Raw genomic sequence first — 18,609 nt, 5'->3', positions numbered from 1 at the left:
GTGTGTGTGTATGTGAGTGTGTGTGTTCTTTCAGAGGCAGAAAATGGTGTATGTGCAATTCTGTTATGAAATAGTCACATCATAATGAAGCAATACATTGGTGACTGGTGACTTACAGGGGGTAGCGTAGCCTTCACTAAAAGGCGCATCTTCATCCATCAATATGGTTGGACCATATAGCCTTTACCGTTGATGACTGGGGGGCTGATCGTAGATCAGATTCTGTGAAAGCAAAAGCTCGGGAGCACCACAAGACTCAAAGCCTTGAACCCGTGAGGTCACTACAGAAAACAGTCGGCCAATCAAAATGCACCCTCAGCGCCCCTGGGATTCGCCTTTCTAAGCCAATCAGAGGCCTGGAAGGACTGAGGAGAAAGGAGAGCAACAACTTATAAAATGTTTCACTTCCACCCATCTTCTCAATTCAGATAAAGTGTCAACAACAACTCCAACTAAGCGGCCTTTACTTTCAACAGAGGCAAACATTGCTTTGTCAATATTTTCACACTCCACGTTGAATATCGACAAATGCACCATTCTCCAAGGATTTAACTTGTGGTTTTTCTTGCATGTTGTTATTTTGACGAAGCAACCCGTGGAGGCTGTCCTGTTGCTCCATCGAAGCCAACGTGTAGGCCTTTAAGCTATACGTTCTTGTGGATCCCAGAATATTTCAGAAGTTTACGGGTTGGTGTTGATTTGGTCGAGAGCAGGGCATCGTTGGCGGAGTTTTAGGAGACATGACAGCACTAGCGGGGGGCATACCGAGGATGATGCGCCCGAACCCACACCAAAACTACCCGCGGGGAGGCTACTCTCTGGAAGGTAGGCTATTGCAAATGGAACCAAGTGCATGTTTCTTACGTATTGGAAGATTTTGTTTGTTTGTTCATGATTCAATCAGAAAGCAAGTGTTGATATTGTGTCAACTTTGAACAGCTGCAAAACTGTTGTTCATATCTAAATAATTGTCTTAGTGTGGCCTTTTAACAGACAATTAACAGTAGGCCTACACATGAACTAACATTTTGACAAGTGAATCAAAGTTGATGTATTCCCTAAATGTGTAGGCTGCCTATTGTAAACTGTAAGTAGCCTACACTAGCCTACTAAGCCATAAACAGTTTGTAGCAATCCCTGGTTCAATTGAATTAACATAGTAGCAGTTGATATCAAAACATCAACAATGCTCTTGCTATAAATGTTATATTGATTTACATTGTGCACCTTCCATTAAGTCTAACCTATGTAATAGCAAGAACAATTAAACATTTAGCAAAATACCGAGATCAAATGGTATGTTATTAACTTATTTTCTTGCAACAGGTCTCTCTTGAAAAATATAGCCCCTTTCACTGAGATAGGATAAATAAACGTTGAATAAATAAATATAGCCTGAATATGGCCTGATTGTTTAGACTTTTTTTTTTTTTGGCTGCTGGGGTTTACTTTTGTTGTTGTTATTGAATGAAATGCGTTCCCTCCGTCCAGTCTCTACCCCGTTAGGTCAGGGCCGGGTGAACCAGCTCGGTGGGATGTTTATCAACGGCAGACCCCTGCCCAACCACATCCGCCACAAGATCGTGGAGATGGCCCACCACGGCATCCGACCCTGTGTCATCTCCCGCCAGCTCCGAGTCTCCCATGGATGCGTGTCCAAAATCTTGTGCCGGTACCAAGAGACAGGCTCCATCAGGCCCGGGTCAATCGGAGGCAGCAAACCCAAGGTGAGGGCCCTAGAACCGGACTGTATAGCAGCGATGTCTCTGTCAAGCCCAACTTAATGGGCTGCACCTCAACATGCCACTAACAGGATACATGTAATTGGGGATGACAGGCCGTTAAACTAAAAGGATATATCATAATTAACAGTTTTGTGTGGTATAATTTATTGTCATATGCTATTCATTATTCCGAATACATATTTAATTTATAAGACCTTATTTTATGCGCACTTTTAACACCATATTAATACAGACTGTCAAAACATGGGTTTTGAAAACGATCAGGTAAAAGATAAAACTCAACAGAACTGTATAGCCTATTAGGCACAGTGTAGCCTAATTTATTTTTAAATTAAAATAAATAAATGTGGAATAGCAATCATAGGCCTAATGAAATGTTTCCTGCATCCTTGCCACTTGAAGCAGACAACAACCCCAGATGTGGACAAGAAGATCGAGGAATACAAGAAAGACAACCCGGGCATGTTCAGCTGGGAAATCAGGGATAAATTACTCAAAGACGGGATCTGCGACAGAAACAACATCCCCTCAGGTATTTACATTTTTTAACTAATAATTTATACCTTAAAGATCTACAAACCAAACATATATTATAATTATCTTAACCAGAGCATAGTGTCCAATATGTAAATCTACACTACTTAACTAAAATCGTATAAGCCTACAATAATATTATGCGTTTGCATACGCCTAGTAAAAAGTGCAGGAGAAGATAGCCTATAGGTCTACTAAAGTCATAAAAGCATGCAATAATGGCACCCCTATTGCAACAACTGTAAACATTCTGAAAGTTTGTAATATTAACAGATATAAATAGAATTTAGTGAAACATTATTGCGAGGTGAAAACCAATCAACAGGTGCTAAGACAATATGCATTGGATGTTGGCACTTTCATCAATTCAAGCATGATTTTTTTACTGACAATTTATCACTTATGTATTTACTTTGAAAGTGAGTTCAATCAGCCGTATCATGCGTTGTAAATTCGGGGGAGTTGGAGGAGAAGATGAGGAGGACGATGATGAAATCCAGAAAAGGGAATTGGAAGAGAACGAAAGACGAGCGAAACACAGCATCGACGGCATCCTCGGGGATAGATGTGAGTAATGGTTTTAATCAAAAGCAGTGCAAAACTTTGGCGATGTTGACTGTAGGCCACGGTTTCCTTATTGGACAAGGGTGCAATTTTGGTTTAGAAAATTATTTTTATTTCAGAAGTATGGAATGCTTCTTTTCCTCTCAATTTTCTATATTTGGTTGTGATACAATATGTGCTGAGATGTTGTTTACAAGTTGTTAAAAAGTCGGTTAATTCGTTGGCCACTTGAGACAGTTGAAAATTGGGAGGAATTGGGAATATTAAAAATGTGTTGTTGTCTCTTGAAGATGCTGAATTAGCAAATAACCTGCATATTACACTAAATTCAGATGGGTAGAGAAAAAAAATGTAGAATTGAATTAAAATACCCATATAATGCGATAAATGGAAATATAATCATGGACCATTACTATTTAATTAAATACCTAAATTGTTTACTAAATTATTATTTTTGGACGCGTGACTCTGCGTTTACCTTTTTTTTGTGGTTGGTTTGTCAAGCGGAATGATTGTTGTGCAGACATGAGATCGATATTGAATTTTTAAAAACGAATATTTAAGCATTTGAAAATAACAACTATTTTGGTGGTTTTCTGCAATACAGGCCTAGCCTAACTTTATGAATACGGACTTTTGAGTTGCATGTCTGTGTTTATACTAAACGAAACTTTTGCTGAAGGCAAACGTTTCCATATGAAGTTGATCAAACATTTGCCCAACTGTTCCGTCCCCCATAAAAAAGACGGTTCCTCCGCACACAATCGGACACTTGAGGATGAACTTGCCGGACAAAGGCGAGAGAGTCTATTGAGACTCACACTTCGGTTTCAGGCGCACAAAGGCCTGCTATAGCAAGCGGCTCAGTGGTGTACAAAAAGACGCCAAAGCTTTTCAAAATGTGTAGAGAAAGGGAGAAAAAATGCGCTGACAAAAGGCTGGGAGAAGACATTATGGACCCGCAATGAGCGATGAATAATTCAGATAACACCAATGGGCAACTCCGGCCGGTTTTATAGACTGCGCGCCGAGAGAAAATGGCCGTTTTCAACGACAAAATGTTCACTTGGAGACTTTTTCAGCGTCAAGAGATGGGTTTGCTATTCAGACTCAGAGAGAACGAGACAGCATCCTATCTCTCCCTATGACCTGGATTTTTCCCGAACACCTGTTGCTTGGTGACCTGTTGGTTTTTCAGGAATGTAGGCTATACTTTCAGAAACGGACTTTTTTAAACATACAATTTTAGAAATGTGAGCAAAGCCTATTCCAAGTTCATAACAAGGTTTCGGAAGGGACACATTGCCTGTTTTACATATTATTATTATTTTTTAATTTCTGGGGAGGGGGGGGTTAATTATTTTCACTTATAGCAAATACATATCTGAAGAACTCAACCATTTTTTTGTACACATTTTCCAAGCATCCTCAAATGATTAGGCCTTTCTTATCGCTCTTTTACTCATGTGTTTAGACTCGTTGCGCAGGAGGCATGGTCTGCTTACTACTCCTTACATCAGTCATCGCAGTGTAAACCCTTTCTAGTAGATTAAACTCAAACCTTTTATTTCTTCCCACTTTCATCTAGGGACAAAGCCCGCCCGGTCCTCTTCGCCCGCGGCGCGCGCATTCATGCCATATGTATAGCCGCTTTCCTGCCCTTTTCCAGGCGAGGCATCGCGAATACAGATCAGGATAGGCAATTTACTTTGTTAACCTTTTAACATGTATTATCTCAGTTTGGTTAATATTTTTTCCTGCGGGGTTGTGACAAATTTGTCCACCACAATCTATAGCCCATTTATGGAGATGTGATAGTGCTCTTTTGATAATGTTTGTGTTTCGGTATCTGATATTATTCCCCTCCATTTTCTCTGTTATCTATTCGTGCTGATGATGCCTTGTTTAGATAGATTATACAGGCTTGCAGATATTGTGAGAGAGGTGTATGATTAGGATATAGATATTGTAAGTTAGGAACAGCCAGGCATGATAAAACGTTGCAACAAGTGTGCACAACAAGTGACATTAAATTGTTATTACGATCTATAGATGTATCACAGTATGATTTACAGCCTATTTATTTTAAAATATGCCAAACGTCTGAACGGACTAAAAGTTGTTGTTTTTATGTGTTATTTAGATTCAAGAAATATAGTTGAGTGTTTTGGGAAGAATTCGTCAACGTATTTTCCTTTAATTCAGTACCTCGACCCCTTGTTACATTGCCAGACTAATCATCTTAATCTTATCCACAATGACAACATTAACTCATTAGCTCAGAGCAAACTCAAGTGTTGATAATGGCATATCTGAAATGTTGTCTACTCCAATTCAAACACAGTCCAATGATTACTTTCCCTTTTCCCTCAGTCTGCAATGGCCATATGTAATTCTCTTATCCTCTTGTGTGTGCCTGTGGAAGTAGTTGATCTTGTTGTTTTCGTTTTCCTTTAAAGCTCTTCATTAGAATGTGAAAAGGCTGTCTTGGGTATGGAGAGGGTGTCTTCTGGCCAAATATTGATTAAGTAGGTGTTTGTAGAGGCTATTGTTGCAGGAGAGAGAGGACTGTTTCTTTCTGCCTCTTTCGCCTCGGCCTCCATTGTTGGCTACCCTTAAGTGCAGAGATCAAAGCTGCTCTGTTTTGATTTATTTGTCTGGGAAAAGGCCACTGTTGAGTTCAGTGGGATAAAGTAGCTATACTGGGACCAGGTAGCTACTACTAGATCTGCCTGACATTACAGGGCACCTAGAGCATTCTGGGAAAAGGATGCCCCCAAGCAAATGGTAAATGTCGCGCTTTTAATCAGGAAATGAATCTGATGTTAAACGATTGCAGTTCCTGTTTAAGAGGTATAGTTGAGTTCAGGGGAAACAAAATGTTAAATGTATAAATTCGATTATTTATATATAATTAAGAATGTTATGGTGATTGACCAATTATTTAACAGTAGTTAAAAAATTTTAAAAGAAAGAAATTGGGGACATAGTAAATACTTTCTATTAGTATGAACACATTCATTTGGTGCAAAAATTGTCTGCAGAAAGTGCTCAACCTTGTCAATCTTGCATGAGCAAATTACATAAATGATACCAGCATGGAAGTGGTCTCCTAAACTGAATGAATGGTTTCATGTTAATTAATCAATAAATACTGGCACATTAACTGCCTCCTAATGAATGACACCACCTTCCTCTGTTTATGACTATAACACCAACGGACACCCCTTTAGCCTCATTTAGCTAATTAAAATAACCAAAGTCATGAAAGAGGAGTAGCCTACTCTTGCAGATTCCATTTATGACAATGGAGGGGTTTGGGGGGGGAGAGAAAAAAAGAAAAGCTCAGAAATACAAACAGTCAAAGGGATAACTTATCTTGAAAGGGAATCCCGCGGTGCCAAATTGAATAAGCCCAGTTCTTTCAAATCTGCCATGGTGAACGCAGTCAACATGTAATAATTGGTTTCATTGAGGCACATTCACAAAATCTGCTCCCATTCTCCTGGCTCCATTGTCCTGGGGCAGGCAAATAGCCAGGGGGACAGGAGGAATCAAGTGCTGACAAAACATGAAAGATTTAGCTGCTTTTGTCAAAGAAACTGAGTAGGACTTTGTTTGTGTAAATAAAGTGGGAAAACTGGCTCCCCACTACTTTGGCATGGACTGAGAGAGTTTGGAGAGAGAGGAGAGGAGAGGAGAGAGAGTGGGGGGGAAAGAGTAGAGGGAAAGAGAGAGAACAGAGAAACAGAAAAAAGTGAGAGCCATTTTTAAACGTGGCATGCATAGACCGTAATATGCAAACTGCAATCATTCGGTTGAAGCTAGATCTATAGGGAATCATATCAATGGCCGCTATGATTTGTGTATTTCCACAAACCCTATAAACCAATTAGAATGTTTCATAATGTCTTTTCTCCCAGGGCATTCAGAAATTTCAATAAACGCATGTCTCTCACTCACTCAGTAATAGCCGACCATGTCAGGAACACACCAAAAAAAAAAAAAACTCAGACACAACAGCGGAAACCTTTAGGGAAGTTAGACATAGATTTTCTATAACGTTGTATATTTGTCAGCAGTCCGTGCGTTTGTATGCTGTCTTAGTGAAGCAGAGGGATGGAGAGAGAGAGACTATCTCCAGTCATAACAAACAACAGTGCCTCATTGCGACCAGTGGAATGTTTTCTACTGACTACTTTCCATCTCTGCCTCCAGGCAGAGCAGTGGAGAAACCCAGGCACTGGGATAGAGAAGAGAAATAGCTGGGTCTTGACTCTGTGTGCGATCACTGGCTGTCTCCCTGCCTGGGGTTATTACTACTTATATAAACCCAATTTAACTGTACTGTGACAGTATGCCACACCGGAAATCCAAATTCACAATACCTGGAGTATAGCAACTCTTTCTTGGAGATTGATGTTGGATGGAGTGATCAGAATTCATTCAGGGCTGAGAGTTTTTATTAACACCAATAGATGAATAAATGATGTATCCCAGATCATTTGGTGTTTGGTGTCATCACAAGTAGTCAAACATAGAGGCAGTTTAGTGTCAAACACATTTTTGATTAACTTATGGGTTTGGTCTTAACCTTTTCCACTCGGATTTTTCCTGGTGTTTTTTTGGATCAAGTTCAAATGAAAGTTAACTTTTTCTAAGTTGTAGCTTATTTTTGACTTCTGTAGTGTGTTGTCGTTTCCTGCAAACCATTTTATAAAATCGTAAGCTCAGCTATTAAGTAAGAGACGTCCAGATTCTCCTGGCTTGCATACTTAGAGAATGTACACTACCATTGAAAAGTTTGGGGTCACTTAGAAATGACCTTGTTTTTGAAAGAAAAGCAACAATTTTTCCCATTAAAATAACATCAAATTGATCAGAAATACAGTGTAGACATTGTTAATGTTGTAAATGACTATTGTAGCTGGAAACAGCTGATTTGTAATGGAATATCTACATTGATGTACAGAGGCCCATTATCAGCAACCATCACTCCTGTGTTTCAATGACACGTTGTGTTAGCTAATCCAAATTTATCGTTTTAAAAGCTAATTGGTCATTAGAAAACTATTTTGCAATTGTGTTAGCACAGCTGAAAACTGTGGTACTGATTAAAGAAGCAATAAAACTGGCCTTCTTTAGACTTGTTGAGTATCTGGAGCATCATATGACTTTTTCTTTGCAACTCTGCCTAGAAGGCCAGCATCCCGGAGTCACCTCTTCACTATTGACATTAAGACTGGTGTTTTGTGGGTACTATTTCATGAAGCTGCCAATTGAGGACTTGTGAGGCATCTGTTTCTCAAACTAGACACTCTAATGTACTTGTCCTCTTGCTCAGTTTTGCACCGGGGCATCCCACTCCTCTTTCTATTCTGGCTAGAGCCAGTTTCCGCTGTTCTGTGAAGGGAGAAGTACACAGCATTGTACAAGATCTTCAGTTTCTTGGCAATTTCTTGCAAGTAATAACATTAATTTCTCAGAACAAGAATAGAATGACGAGTTTCAGAAGAAAGTTATTTGTTTCTGGCCATTTTGAGCCTGCAATTGAACCCAAAAATGCTGATGTTCCAGATACTGTCTAAAGAAGGCCAGTTTTATTGCTTCTTTAATCAGTACAACAGTTTTCAGCTGTGCTAACATAATTGCAAAATAGTTTTCTAATGATCAATTAGCCTTTTAAAATGATATACTTGGATTAGCTAACACAATGTGCGTTGGAACATAGGAGTGATGGTTGCTGATAATGGGCCTCTGTACGCCAATGTAGATATTCCAGCTACAAAAGTCATTTACAACATTAACAATGTCTACACTGTATTTCTGATCAATTTTATGTTATTTTAATGGACAAAATATTTGCTTTTCTTTCAAAAACAAGGACATTTCTAAGTGGCCCCAAATGTTTGAATGGTAGTGTATAAATACAAAAGTATGTGGACACCTCTTAAAATGAGTGGATTCAGTAATTTCAGGCACACCCGTTGCTGACAGGTGTATACAAGTAGCACACAGCCATGCAATTTCTATAGAGAAACGTTGGCAGTAGAATGGCTTTACTGAAGAGCTCAGTGACTTTCAACGTGGCACTGTCATAGAATACCACCTTTCCAACAAGTCAGTTTGTCAAATTTCTGCCCTGCGAAGTGGTAGGTCACACAAGCTCACAAAACGGGACCGCTGAGTGCTGAAGCCCATAGCACGTAAAAATCGTCTGTCCTCGGTTGCAACACTCTCTACTGAGTTCCAATCTGCCTCTGGAAGCAACATGAGCACAGTAACTGTTCGTCTGGAGCTTCATGAAATGGGGTTCCATGGCAGAGCAGCCGCACACAAGTCTAAGATCACCATGCCAAGCGTCGGCTGGAGTGTTGTAAAAGCTCGCTGCCATTGGATTCTGGAGCAGTGGAAACGCATTCTTTGGAGTGATGAATCATGCTTCACCATCTGGCAGTCCGACAGACAAATTTGGTGGATGGAAGGAGGATGCTACCTGCCCCAATGCACAGAGCCAACTGTAAAGTTTGGTGGAGGAGGAATAATGGTTTGTGGTTCGGGCTAGACCACTTAGTTCCAGTGAAGGGAAATCTTAACGCTGCAGCATACAATGACATTCTAGACTATTCTGTGCTTCCAACTTTGTGGTAACAGTTTGGAGAAGGCCCTTGCTTGTTTCAGAATGACAATGCCCCCTGTGCACAAAGTAAGGTCCATACAGAAATGCTTTGTTGAGATCAGTGTGGAACAACTTAACTGGCCTGCACAGAACCCTGACCTCAACCCCACCGAACATCTTTGGGATGAATTGGAACACCGACAGCGAGTCAGGCCTTATCGCCCAACATCAGTGCCCGACCTCATTAATGCTCTTGTTACAGAATGGAATCAAGTCCCCATAGCAATGCTCCAACGTCTAGTGGAAAGCCTTCCCAGAAGAGTGGAGGCTGTGATGGCAGCAAAGGAGGGACCAATTCCATGTTAATGCCCATGATTTTGGAATGAGATGTTCAACGAGCAGGTGTCCACATACTTTTGCTCATGTAGTGTATGTTAGCGGTGCATTGAAAAGCATCCCCCTCCCTATTCACTCCCTTATTTATCTCCTCTCACCCTGGCTATACACACCACATTTACTTCAGCCTATGTCAAAGCATCACTCTCAAGACTCTCTCTCAAGAAAATCCACACTGGTTTATCTGCAAGTGAATACATGCTCTATGCTTCATTAAATCCTCTTTCTGTGCTGGCACCCGCATTGTGAGGACTGTGATATTAATTCAAAGGACAATTAATGAATGCAGGCCAACTTTGAAGTGAGGGAGCGGGGTCCTGCCCTGGGCCTGCCTCTCGTCGCTGATGGACTCCCGTCACATTCTCCCCACTGCCCAGAGAGACAGTTTGAAGTGGCTGAAAGAGAAAGAGAGAAGAAGAGAGAAAGAGAAGAGTGACCAATAGAAGGTCAAGGAGAAACGCTCTATTTCCTTGGAAGTATTAGCTAAGCAAAACTCTGTGATGGTGGAGGATAAAGGAGTTCGGAGAGAATGAGGTCGGGGGGGAGGGGGTGAGGGGCGAGGGGAGTTCTGGCAAAAAAAAGGTTTCGATACAATGAGATAGTTAATTGAGTAAAGCCAGACAGCGTTGTCAATCACTTAACTTGGTTTAGCCTGGCTTCTTTATTATTTTTTAAGAGAGGTTTAGTTCGGCGCAGAATGGAGTGGACACGGTAGAGTCATTTCGTAGCTCTTTTTAGTCGTGTTTTCTCACGGAAAAGAGCAACAACAACAAAAAGTCTGCTTTTGTTTTCGCGTCTTGGTGCATCTCGATTAGACGCGAACATTATCCAAGCACAATGAGATATGCCTAAAAAATTCAAAAAATATCAGAACTTTAAGATAAAGAAACCAGGACAGACAGACTAACCATTAAAAGGAGAAACAGAAAGAAAGACACGTCACAGCCTAGAGAATGTGTTATGGAAAAGAAGAGAAACTGAGGAATGCCACGGTGGTTGAACTCTGGCCGTTCACTGCCTATGAAGTTTTTGTGGAGGGGTGATGTTGGCCTGTAAAGGGGTCAGCAGCCCACCTCCGCTCCTCTCCTGCCCCCTCCCCTTTATGACAGTACATGGGGGTGTAGTTTGGCAGGGTCAGAGGGCGACTTAGGGTCACTGCCTGTTAAAACTATCTCCTCGTCAGGAAGAGAAGGTTAAAATAATGTTTAGTTCACCATGACAGCTAATGGACTCCCGTTCTATTTCTCTGGGCTATAGAACATATTACATAGTCATCCAATATTATAGGAATCTTGTAGGTTTTTCTGATATTATTGGATGTGTAAAGCTAAAGTGAATTGGAATGATGCTGGTGGTTGCTTGGTGTGAGACTATGAGAGTAGGCCCACTAGGCCCATTATGCACCTGGGGAGCGGGTGGCTTGGGCGGCTGGGCCAGGGTGGGTCGGTGCTGGGGGGGAGCGTGTGGCAGACTGGCCTGTTCATGTGGCCCTGCATGGGTACTGTGCCACTGCTTTGTCCCTTCTTTGGGGGTGGCAATGCCACCGTGAAACTGTCACCTCACTCCACCCCACTGGAACTAAATAATAAGATGCCCCACACTGGGTCCACATAATGCCCTGCACAGGGCCGTTTGGGGCTTTTTGCCACTTCAGCTATATCAGAGAGTGATACATCTTTTTAACGTCATATAGCTGACTCTCTTTGTGTGTGATCTCCGCAACCCGCTCTCCAATCGCTCTCTCTCTCTCTCTTGCTCTCTCGCCCTCCATCCCTGCTCCATCCCTCCTCCTTCGTCCCTTCCTCCCTCATTCCCAGGCAGCTGCAACAGACTCCTGGGGGCTCCTTAGCAAGTCAAGTGAGAGCCAGGCCCCACTCCCCTCTTCCTCCCCATCCTCCCCTCTTTCTCCTCCTTTTCTCACCACACTGTTAACTCCAGCTGGGGCCATAAGCTGTCAGTTAACCATTATACCCTGTGTGCATCTGCTGGGTCTAGCCCTAGCTTTTCCTTGTCACGCCTCCATGGCGATGATGTACTGTTTTATTCAGTGAGTCGGCCATCCAGTCCTGCTCTCTGAAAGGGCCAGATCTACTTCCCTGTGCAAATAACTAGTTAATTTGTCTCTTCTGCCTTTTGTTTTGGGTGCAGGGGAACACATGTCAGCATCTCAATTACGCTCTCTATTAAGAGCCCCTAGATGAAGGGCCGCCCGGCCCTACGACCAGCCCCGTCATAAACAGCCCCATATGGCCCTCTCTCTAAACCCTTTCTCTCTATTTATACCTACTGTATCTCTCTTTTTCTGTTGCTTTCTGTCTCTTTCTGGATTCTCTCTCTCCTTCTATCCGGCTCAGTCCTTCTGGCTCTTTCTCTAATCTCTTTCTCCATCAGTCTCCTTCAATCTGCCTCTTTTTCTTCCTCTCTCCCTCTCTTTCTACATCTTTATTCTGAGATTGCAAAATCAGAGCGTGTGTATTGGTGACTGTGTGTGTGTGTGTTTGTGTGTGTGTATTGGCAACTCTTTGTACGGGTGTGTTTGCGTGTGTGTGTATTGGCAAGTCGTGACTCTGTGTGTGTGTATGTGTGTGTCAGCCACTATGTGTGTGTAATATGTGTCTCCTCGTGTTAACATCTCAGAGTAGGGTGAAGAGGGAATGCTTGCCAGGGTGTGTCTTGGCCACTGGACTCGACACAGTCAACAAGCCCAGTCAGTCCCTATTTGAGGTCTGGTCTGTGTGGAGGTTTTTCTCTACGGTTAAATACTGTTCTGCTAGAGGTGATTGTAATGGACAGCGACAGTCTGACGGTTCGCATCTCCGTGTGTGTGCCATGCCTGTCTGCTTCCTGGATCCATAAACCATTTAGTTTGGTTAAGGTTTGTGTGTGTGCTTTTGGCAATGTCAGTCTTCTGTAAATCGTTGTGGGCGTGTCTGCATGTGTTAGCGCGGGTTTCTGTGTAAACGGCATATATATTTTTATACAACTTTTTTAAAACCTTTATTTAAGAAGAGAGTCATGCTGAGACCACGGTATCTTTCACAGATGAGCCCTGTATACACATCAATACACAACAATTACACTATACATACAGTTGAAGTCTGAAGTTTATATACACCTTAGCCAAATACATTTAAACTCTGTTTTTCACAATTCCTGACATTTAATCCTAGTAAAAAAATTCCCTTTCTTAGGTCAGTTAGGATCACCACTTTATTTTAAGAATGTGAAATGTCAGGATAATAGTAGACATAATGATTTATTTCAGCTTTCAGAAGTTTACATACACTCAATTAGTATTTGGTAGCATTGCCTTTAAATTGTTTAACTTGGATCAAACGTTTCCGGTAGCTTTCCACAAGCTTCCCACAATAAGTTGGGTGCATTTTGGCCCATTCCTCCTGACAGAGCTGAGGTCAGGCTTTGTGATGGCCACTCCAATACCTTGACTTTGTTGCCCTTAAGCCATTTTGCCACAACTTTGTAAGTATGTTTGTGGTCATTGTCCATTTGGAAGACGCATTTGCGACCAAGCTTTAACTTTCTGACTGATGTCTTGAGATGTTGCTTCAATATATCCACATAAATTCCCTTCTTTATGATGCTATCTATTTTGTGAAGTGCACCAGTCCCTCCTGCAGAAAAGCACCCCCACAACATGATGCTGCCACCCCCGTGCTTCACGGTTGGGATGGTGTTCTTTGGCTTGCAAGCCTCCCCCTTTTCCCTCCAAACATAACAATGGTCATTATGGACAAACAGTTCTATTTTTGTTTCATCAGACCAGAGGACATTTCTCCAAAAAGTACAATCTTTGTCCCCATGTGCAGTTGCAAACCATAGTCAGGCTTTTATATGGCGGTTTTGGAGCAGTAGCTCCTTCCTTGCTGAGCGGCCTTTCAGGTTATGCCGATATTGGACTCATTTTACTGTGGATATAGATACTTTTGTACCTGTTTCCTCCAGCATCTTCACAAGGTCCTTTGCTGTTGTTTTTGGATTGATATGTACTTTTCACACTAAAGTGCATTCATCTCTAGGAGACAGAATGCGTCTCCTTCCTGAGCGGTATGATGGCCCATGGTATTTATACTTGCGTACTATTGTTTGTACAGATGAACGATGTATCTTCAGGTGTTTGGAAATAGCTCCCAAGGATGAACCAGACTTGTGGAGGTCTACAATTTTTTTCTGAGGGCTGATTTCTTTTGATTTTCCCATGATGTCAAGCAAAGAGGCACTGAGTTTGAAGGTAAGCCTTGAAATACATCCACAGGTACACCTCTAATTGACTCAAATTATGTCAATTAGCCTATCAGAAGTTTCAGAAGCCATGACATCATTTTCTGGAATTTTCCAAGCTGTTTAAAGGCACAGTCAACTTAGTGTATGTAAACTTCTGACCCACTGGAATTGTGATACAGTGAATTATAAGTGAAATAATATGTCTGTAAACAACTGTTGGAACAATTACTGGTGTCACGCACAAAGTAGATGTCCTAACCAACTTTCCAAAACTATAGTTTGTTAACAATACATTTGTGGAGTTCGTCTGAAGGTTAACAATTTAGTAAGGTACGGCGGAAGATTATGCAAGAGGGCTTTATAACCAAAAAGAGCTCAATGCATCAATCTAAGACACTGTAATTAATTAAAATCTCAGACACACCGGTAGGATTGTCAAACGTTTGCCTGCCGACAGTACTCAGCACCTCTGAACACTGTCGGCAGTGAATCCCTTTTGTGTTCACACAGCAAAGACCTAGAAGTCGTCTTCCACTCAGCCTTGTTAAAATACTCCGATCCAGAATGTGGCAGTAGCGTTGTTTGGCAATGCATGTCCGTATGTGTTGCTTAGTTCATGGTCTAGATTCCAATGTTAACAAGCTAGATAGCTTCGCTAATGTTGCTATTTTGTAGAAAGCACTTGACGGCCACAGGTAGATAACTACCTAGCAAGATGACGAAGAAACAATTGAATACATAATCCCATACTGCCAGTGCCAGACCATAGACACTTGTTGAAATATCTTGCTAATGTTAGCATATTCGCTAGCTGGCACAACCTAGCTAGTTAGCTAAGGACACTGCGCTAACTCGGCAGCTAACACAGGCAGTTTTTCATGGAAACGAATCCATTGTGATTGAATGATAATGTAAATATTAGCTACAGTGGTTAGATAGTTTGGAGGAAATATTTCGTGTTGTGTGCATTGCATCTGTGCACTTAGCTAGCTCCCATCCCATAGACTAAATTGCATATTAATTGTGACTGGCTCATGCCCCCCCCTATTTCATTTTTTTTGTTGTCACTCCTGTTGGCTCCCCCCACGTGGGGATTCGTGCTCTCTGATTGGCTCAAAGTCAAGTTGTAGGCTACTGAAGTGCATTGCGATTCTAAAAGTAGAAATGTCAGGTTCGTCGCCACTGGTTTGTCACCCAGCAGTTACCGCTTTTGTTCTAGCAAAAGAGGGAATGGCCTCCCACTGTGATAAGTATCTATTGGCAGTGAGATTCTCTGTGTGTTTCATGCTCGAGAGGGAAGCACTGTCTAACACAAACTACGTACCTGTTGAAATCTACATATCCATCTATCCTTACTGTGTCGCTCTGTCAACCTTATTCAATGTATCCTTTATCTACTGGCCTTACACGTCCTGGTCCTGCTTTGTTTAAATGGCTATTTTAGTGGCTAATTCAGCAGCAAAACCAATTTCCTCCTCAGGGAAAATAATCAATTTTTACGTTAATTTAGATTATTGTCAGAGGCACAGCCAAACTGTGGAGTATTTTGTATTTTCAGCACCCTAGCTCCAGGGTAAAATTTGATTTGAGTGTTGAAGTGAGGAGGTCCCCTTGTGTGTTCAGTATCCTCTTCTCCTGTTTGTTGATGGGAATGTGTGGGAACCCTGTTGCTCTAGGTTCCTGCGTTTGCGTCAATGTTGCCCTCTCGTTGTGATCCGCCACGGGCATCGGAACGTGGTTGGTATTCTCAAACTCAAACGTGGGCGGTTGTGGCGGGAGGAAGAGGGAAGTGGAGTAATGGAAATGGACGTGGTGGAAGGGACAGTTTTAACAATGAGTGGAGCAGAATAGAGAGCAACCCCACTTGTACTTCTTCTCTCTCTCTCTCTCTCTCTCTCTCTCTCTCTCTCGCTCTCTCTCTCTCTCTCGTTCCCTCCGTAGCACCCCTTCACCTCTGTCTATCTTCTCCAGGTGCATTCAGCTCCCATCTCAGTTACCCTCACCCCCCTCATCTTCTCAACTCCACAACCCCCATGCCCCCACCAACCCCCATGCCCCTCTGGCTATAGATGGAAGGTGGGAGGGATTGGGGGAGGGGTGCTCCCCTGCTGTGCCCCTCTACAGCCCCAGTGGCCCCTCTCTGGCCCTCTTTGTGCCCCCACAACCCCCCTTGCCTCGCTCACCCATCCAGACCCCCATTCCCTCACTCCCCTGCTGGGCAGGTGACAGGGCCCTGAATGCGGGCCGGGGCAGCCCTGATGGATTCTACAGATGGAGCGTGGAAATCAGCCCAATAGAGCCCTGCCACAGGCCTTTCCCCTCCGCCATACAAAGGAACCCGGGCCATAACACTCCCAAAGAGAGAGATGGAGAGAAAGAGACGGAGAGAAAGAGATGGAGAGAACGAGAGAGAAAGAGGGCCAAAAGGATGACAAAAGTAACACTGTCATTTTTCATTAAAGTAGAGGCCGTGATGGAGTGTTTTCGCGGTAGTTACTAATAAGAGAGAGAGAGAGAGAGAGAGAGAGAGGGGAGAGAGAGAGAGAGAGAGAGAGAGACAGAGAAAAGAGGAGTGCACCCCCACCCTGCAGTTAACATGATACAGTGCTGCTGGGGAGCTTTTCTCTCTTCTTGTCTAATTTTCAGCTTTCTTTTGGTCTCCTTCTTTTCTCTTAGCTCTTCTCAGCTTGTTTTCAGCTGTCTTTCTGTCACATTTTCTCTCTTTCTTCTATCCTTTAAATGGCAATGACCATGTGTGTATTTGTTTATTGGTTTGTTTGGTTTTTATCTTGTTTATCGCTTAATGAATCCGTTTCTTGTTTTGTGAATGTTTTGAGTAACAAGTATAGTTGCTTTTGGGGCAGAATAATTTGGGGGCAGAATTTGAGACTATTTGATAGTTTAGGACATAATAGTATCCCAATAGAATTCATGTAAAATTCACTGCAGAAAAAAATGATTTACTATACTATACTATACTATCAGTTTTTCAGTTAGGGTTGATGCTGTGTACATACCTCTCCTCAACATTGCTGTCAAAGTAACACAAACATCCCAGCCAGACCAGTATTCCAAATCATGGCTCAAAACTTTCTGCCCTGATGGATATTTACTCTTCACGTCCAACAAATCTCCCATGAGTCTCTCTGCTCTCAATGCTCTGTCCGGTGCCCCTGGTCTGAATCTAATAAAGAGCTCTTCCCTGCGTTGGAATCTTGTTTCAGCGCTCCAGAGCCACAGCAGAATTCCCAGAGCTCAAATCCCTGTGTAATGCCTGGATGGGCTCTCACTGGCAACCAGCACAAGCATTTCCTGTTCGGCTCCAGAGAATGGCACTGAGGAGACGGGAGAGACGGGAGCCCCGCTCCCCTGCCTGCCTGGCTCTCTACTTTTAATTAAACCTAAATCTGGAGAGGAGAGAGCGAGGAGAGAGGGAGAGCTGAAGAGAGGGAGGAGAGAGGGAGGAGAAAGAGAGAGCTGAAGAGAGGAGAAGCGTAGAGGAGAGGTTACCTCCATTAACCATGCATCCACACCATATTCTCTCTCTTTCTCTCCAGCTCTTTCCTCCTCTCTGATGCCTCACTGAGAGACATGAGGTGGTCTTGGTATGGGTAATACTATTATTACAATAGAACTGGATTTGCCTCTGCTTTTAGGTGGATGTTTGGGTCTATGAGACATACGAGCACAGACTCAGACAGACCCCTATTTAAAGCTCTGTCCCACCTTCTGTCAGACTTCATGATTAGAAGGTCCCTCAGGCAAAGAGCTCAAGGGAATGGAATTTAACCCTTTCTGTCTGTAGCCATCTGCGTTGGAAACATTGTTATAGAGAAAAAGCAACGCGTGAAATCAGAGGTTCTAGACACAGCAGACAGATGCATGTGTGTGTGTATACGTTTATGTGTGTGTGTGTGACGAGTGCATTGCAGACACGTAATGGTGGACAATGGGTGGCTGTCACGCTAGTTTGAGGACCCTAATCATTATTTAATAGACAGCTAGCCTCCCCCCATACGCTGCTTTAGTCCTTCAGTCTCCCAGCCTCAAGCCTTCATTCACCACTCTTCTGCTGAATTAGGCCTTAAAAGCCCTCTCCGTCTCTCTGTCTGTCTCCCTCTATATCCCTCTGTCCCTCTGTCTGTCTGCCTCTATATCCCTCTGTCTGTCTGTTTCTATATCCCTCTGTCTGTCTGTCTGTCTGTTTCTATATCCCTCTATCTGTCTGTCTGTCTCTATATCCCTCTGTCCCTCTGTCTGTTTCTATATCCCTCCATCTGTTTGTCTGTCCCTCTGTCCCTCCGTCTGTCCGTCTGTCCGCCTGTCCGTTTGTCTGTCTGTCTGTCTGTCAGTCTGTCTGTCTGTCTGTCTGTCTGTCTGTCCCTCTGTCCGTCCGTCTCTATATTCTCCTGTCCCTCTGTCCCTCTGTCTCTCTGTCCATCTGTCTTTCTCTATATTCTTCTGTCCTTCTGTCTCTTCTGTCTCTCTGTCCTTCTGTCTCTTTGTCCA

The 18,609-nt window shown here is 42.8% G+C and overlaps 1 protein-coding gene across 4 annotated transcripts in view; it reads left to right on the top strand.

Moving 5' to 3' along the window:
• The first annotated feature begins 421 nt into the window (after window positions 1-421).
• The window catches only part of LOC109874988 (paired box protein Pax-3), a 38,041-nt gene continuing 19,853 nt past the window's right edge, over window positions 422-18,609 (top strand). For 2 of the 4 annotated variants that reach the window (XM_031810887.1, XM_031810886.1), the window contains exons 1-4: window positions 442-825; window positions 1,492-1,727; window positions 2,151-2,277; window positions 2,700-2,846. In XM_031810887.1, the coding sequence (XP_031666747.1) occupies window positions 741-825; window positions 1,492-1,727; window positions 2,151-2,277; window positions 2,700-2,846 (595 nt within the window). In that variant the 5' untranslated portion in view covers window positions 442-740. Of the gene's footprint in view, window positions 826-1,491; window positions 1,728-2,147; window positions 2,278-2,699; window positions 2,847-18,609 lie in introns of all 4 variants that reach the window. The other 2 variants (XM_031810884.1, XM_031810885.1) reach the window with 2 other exon arrangements.

The sequence above is a fragment of the Oncorhynchus kisutch genome, linkage group LG30 (genome assembly GCF_002021735.2).
Source record: "Oncorhynchus kisutch isolate 150728-3 linkage group LG30, Okis_V2, whole genome shotgun sequence".
Classification (NCBI taxonomy): Eukaryota; Metazoa; Chordata; class Actinopteri; order Salmoniformes; family Salmonidae; genus Oncorhynchus; species Oncorhynchus kisutch.
The sequence above is the reverse complement of the archived record's forward strand: the minus strand, read 5'-3'. Positions and strand labels throughout refer to the sequence as shown.